Source organism: Balaenoptera musculus, chromosome 14, assembly GCF_009873245.2.
Source record: "Balaenoptera musculus isolate JJ_BM4_2016_0621 chromosome 14, mBalMus1.pri.v3, whole genome shotgun sequence".
Taxonomy (NCBI): Eukaryota; Metazoa; Chordata; class Mammalia; order Artiodactyla; family Balaenopteridae; genus Balaenoptera; species Balaenoptera musculus.
The window spans coordinates 27,432,910-27,437,382 of NC_045798.1; the positions used below are offsets into that span (position 1 = coordinate 27,432,910).

General features: G+C 67.0%; 1 protein-coding gene across 1 annotated transcript; it reads right to left on the minus strand.

Annotated features, from left to right (window-relative positions):
* Nucleotides 1-1,065: 1,065 nt before the first annotated feature.
* SLC25A1 (solute carrier family 25 member 1) lies at nt 1,066-4,264 on the minus strand. Its single transcript, XM_036822826.1, has 9 exons — nt 3,771-4,264; nt 3,401-3,508; nt 3,233-3,332; nt 3,012-3,150; nt 2,549-2,633; nt 2,301-2,405; nt 2,107-2,222; nt 1,957-2,030; nt 1,066-1,741 (listed from the first exon to the last, which is right to left on the minus strand). The coding sequence occupies exons 1-9, from the start codon at nt 3,853-3,855 to the stop codon at nt 1,627-1,629; spliced, it is 927 nt and encodes a 308-aa protein (XP_036678721.1). The 5' UTR covers nt 3,856-4,264; the 3' UTR covers nt 1,066-1,626.
* Between the last annotated feature and the right edge of the window lie 209 nt (nt 4,265-4,473).

The window sequence follows — 4,473 nt, forward strand, 5'->3', positions numbered from 1 at the left end:
CACAGGTTGGGAAATGAAGATTAGGTGGCTTGCCTCAGCCTGTGAACAGGCAAGCTTTGCTGCTGGGCCCTTTCTCCTGCATCTCCTGTGAGCACTGAGGGCACACAGCCTGGTCCTTGCACCACATTCCCTTGCGCCCTCAAGCCCACCCTTGGCCCCCAGATCTGCCCCAGACACCAGGTGCTGTGTGAGGTTGCTGGGGTGGGGGACTCACTCCCAGAAGAGCAGCTCCAGGAATGGGACCTGCTTGCTGGGAGTCTCCTGCGGGCAGGTTATTTCCCAGTCTGAGCTAAGCCCTTTGTGTGGCTTTTGCCGTGGAGTCCCTTGGACAGGAAGGTCCTTCGCCCCCTCACAGCCTGGGGCACTGGCTTATCCCATCCTGTTCACACCTCCTCCACCTGGCCTGTGGGTGGTGGTTCCCAGCCAGATCTGGGCCACTGGGGCCCTCCAGTTCAGGGTTCTTTGGCCCCCATGCTGGGCTGGGCTCCCAGCTGTGTCTGGGCCCCGGGATAGGGGGTCTTCAGCAAGAGGGACACCTTCCTGAGGTTCAGAACTGTGGGGTGAGGGCTCTAAGTGCCCACCCCTTCCTGCCCCAGGGCTGCTACCTCCCAGCCTAAGTGAAGGATTAAGAAAGGACCTCCTGCTCAGAGTCTCAGGGGACCAAAAATTGGTCATCCCAAAGCAGTGCCCCTCGAGCAGACCACCACAGGGAAACCATGAGGAGGTAAGCTGGGCTGGGCCACAGGCTGCAGGACAGACAAGAGCCCGAGAGCACTGTCTCCAGGCGCAGCCACCAGCGTGGGCAGCTCTCCTCTGCCCACTCAATGTTGCCTGCCAGGTGACCCCGCAGGATCTTGCCCCCAGGCCACAGGCAAGGCCTGGATGGAGGCCAGATGTTCCTTGGCCTGGTGCCAGGCCTCCCAAGGGGCTAACACTGTGGCCACAGCTCGCTTGCCCACCAGCCTGCCTGGCCCCAACAGTGTCCTCGGGTGAGGAGTGGGCCTGCCCTTGGCAGAGGCGTGGCCACCACTGCCCACCCACAGATGGGTTGACACAGGGACAGGAGGCTGCAACAGGATCCAGTTTATTCTGCCTTGGAAGGGTGGTCCTGAGAGTGGCAGGTGCCACCCTGTCCTGGGCGGAGGGAGGGCCCAAGGGCTGGTTAAGGCCAGTGGCGGGAGAAGCGGGGGGTACACAGCCCCTGGAATGCAGTGAGGCCAGGCTGAGGCCCGGAGGCAGCTGTGGTAGGCCGGGGTGATGCCCCTGCTGCCCAGGGTGGAAGGCACCGGGCTGGGACCAGGCCATGGCTACAGGGCCATGACCCAGGCCACACGGGCACCCTGGAAAGTGGGTCACAGGACACGAAACATGAAACACAGGCACACGAGTAAGCACGTGGACAAGTGGGCACAGATTCACAGGCCAGAGGAACACCCGGTCTCAGCTGGACACATGGACACCATGGTGGTGTCATACAGACCACAGGGGACACATGGACTTGACGGCCACAGGGGACAGCCCTGGGCCATGGACTGTGAGGGACAGGGGAAGGGGGCCTTTTGGCACGACTGCACTGGAATTGTGAGAAGGGGGCGCTGGGGGCAGCCCATGCGCAGACCCCAGGGTTCAGTCCGTCTTCCACACTTTGTTGAGCAGCTTCACCACCTCGTCATAGATGACGAACACGATGGCCACGTCCAGGCACACCCGGCCCAGGCGGGGGATGGTGCCCTTGTAGAACCTGAGCGGGGAGGGTGAAGAGGAGGTGAAGCCAGCGTGTCTGGAAAGTGCGGGTAGGTCCAGAGATCGGAGGGAGGAGCAAGAGCAGAAAGAGCAGACTCCTTGGGGACAGGACAAGGGGAGGGCCTGAGGTGGGTGGACAGGAGGTGGGGTGTGGCCCAGGTGGAAGGCGGGGGCCTGGGGTGGGGACAGCAGCCCTGCCCCTTCCCCACTTACGCCTTGGGCCCCTCGTTCCTCAGAATCTGCAGGCCACAGTCCCATGTGTTGCGGTACTTGTGCGCCTCCAGGCCCTGCAGAACACCAGCAGCTGCGGGATTCAGCAGCCAGTCCCACCCCTTCCCGGCCCCGCCCCCGTCCCACCCCCACCTGCATCCGAGTCTTGATCACGTCCAGAGGAGTGTTCCCGAAGACACTGGCTGCGCCCGCGATGGCTCCAAACACACCAGTGATGAGAGGGTTCATGGGCTTGTTGGGGTTGTCCCCTGGATGGGCGTGAGGGCTGTGGTCAGAAGGGGACGGAGGACCAGGCCTGGAGGTAGGGTCTTGGGGCACAGACGCACCTCGGTACCAGTTGCGCAAGGAGGTCATGACGAAGAAGCGAATGGCCTGGTTGGATCCCTGCTTCAGCACGGTGGCCGTGAGGCCCTGGTACGTCCCCTTCAGCCCTGGGGCAGGCAGGCACTGCGGTCACACTGACGCCTCCAGGACCCAGCCCGCAGGAGCGCCAAGGCAGGAAGGGGAGGTGCCAGCCCTTTCCAGCCGGACCCAGGTCCCTAACCCCACCTGAAGGGAAGGCTGAGTGGCTCACCTTGTTCCTGCACGATCTCCCTGACCCCATGGAAGAATCCTCTGTATTTGGGGCTGGGGGAGGTCTGGTCATGGATGAACTTCACCTGAGAAAGAGGGAAGCAAAGGCGCTGGCTCCCAAGGGTCAGGGCAAGGGCACACCGGGCCTCTGAGACACGTGGCCCCAGAAGCAAGAGGGCCGCCTTACCGAAGAGCCTCCGCCGTCATGTCTGCTGGTTTTTCCCACAACTTAGGCAGCAAACACGTGTTACCTTATGGTTTGTGCTCCTAAGTTTTTTAAGACCTTGTCTTCCCACTGCCTCCAGAATAGAGTCCAGTCCACAGAAGGCTCTTCCAGCGGGCCTCCTGCTCCAGGCTCCCCAGGCAGACCCCTGCCCACCTTGATGCTCTCCACCGGGCACAAGACCACTACCCCGGCCACCCCAGCACTCTCTCACGCCTGTCCCCTACCGACACCTGCCCACCTTGATAGTCTCCATGGGGCACACGACCACCACGGCCTCGGCCACACCAGCGCCCAGGCCGCACAGCAGCCCGCGCGTGCTGTCCAGCCGTCCCTGGGCGTCCCGCATGTGGTTGCTGAGAAACTCGAACATCCCGAACCTGGGGTGGGAGGCAGAGGCATGAGAGGGGCCACCGCGGGGCCGGGACTCCCTCCCGCGGCCGGGCCCCGAGCCCACCTCACCTGACGGCCGCCTTCGGAATGGAACCGTAGAGCAGGGAGCTGAGGCCGCGGTACAGGCCCAGGACGCCATGGTTGCGGACCGTCTGCCGCACGCAGTCCCCTGGGGGAGGGGGCGGTCAACGACCCCACCCGCCGGCCTGCCCGCCCCCGCCAGCCGCCCCCACTCACCGATGCCCCGGTAGCGCGGCGGGTGCGAGCGCTCGTCCAGCTGTAGCTGCGTCTTCACGTACTCGGTGGGGAAGGTGATGCAGATTTCAATGCCACCCGCCAGGCCGCCTGAGGGGAAGGACCGAGACCCGGACCGAGCTGAGACCCCTCCCCCTCCCTGCCGGCGTGCCCCTCCCCCGCCCCCGCCCGGACTTTGCCCGCCGCCCGGGAGCCGGGCCCACGCCCCTCCCGCGGTCCTAGAGCGGCGCCCGCGGGGACACGCGGAGGGGCCCGGGCCCGCCCGGAAGCGCTGCAGAGCCGGTGTCGACGGGCCCACCCGGAAACGCGGCGGGGTCGGGTGGGGGTCGGGGTCCGTGTGCGCGTGCCCCACCTGCCAGGATCGCCTTCCCCGGGTGCGTGAGCGAGGCCTTCCCAGGCGCGGGCGCGCCGGCCGCCAGAGCGCGGGGCGCGGCCATGGCGGGCGGGGTGGGGGGCCCGGCGGCGGCCTCGGGTCCGAGCTCCTGCGCTCGGTCGTGGCGGCGGCGGCGGCGCCGGTTATGGGTCGGGGCGGGGCGGCCCCGTCGCTCCGGGGCTCCGCCCTGCGTAGTCCGAGCCCGGCCCCGCCCCCGGGCCACCCGGAGCCCGCGGGAAACTAAGGCCGGGTGGGCCGGCGGCCCAGCCAATGGCCGCCCGGGCCCGACTAGGCACCGCCCCAGGAGCCCCGCCCCCGGGGCGCGTGGGGCCGCCCCCTCCCTACCGGGAGGGCGGGGCCGCCCCTCACCCAACGCGCCGCGAGGCCACCGCGGGATTCCGGGCTCCGGCGGCGCACACGGTGGGGAGAAGAACCCGTGACAAGCTCTGCTCCCCGCCCTCCCCCCCCACAAGAGGCCCCGCAGCTCTTCTGGCCCCTCCCGCCCACGCCAGCACCGGCGGGGAAGCTCGGCCCGGATAAACAGACTTTCATTTAATGTGCGAGTTACACGTTCTGTCCAGCGGGTCCGCGAAGTGACCCGGGGGGTGGGGGCAGCTCTGCCAGCGCGGAGTGGACAGGGCGCCGTTCCCCTGCGCTTGGGAGTACTTGCGCTCGACTCCCA

Coding starts and splice junctions, on each gene's coding strand:
- SLC25A1 (XM_036822826.1), bottom strand. CDS start 3,855: ATGGCCGCGCCCCGCGCTCTGGCGGCCGGCGCGCCCGCGCCTGGGAAG. Junction 3,151..3,232: donor ATTCCGAAGGCGGCCGTCAG/GTGAGGTGGGCT, acceptor CTCCCACCCCAG/GTTCGGGATGTTCGAGTTTC. Junction 1,742..1,956: donor AGGAACGAGGGGCCCAAGGC/GTAAGTGGGGAA, acceptor CTCCCCGCTCAG/GTTCTACAAGGGCACCATCC.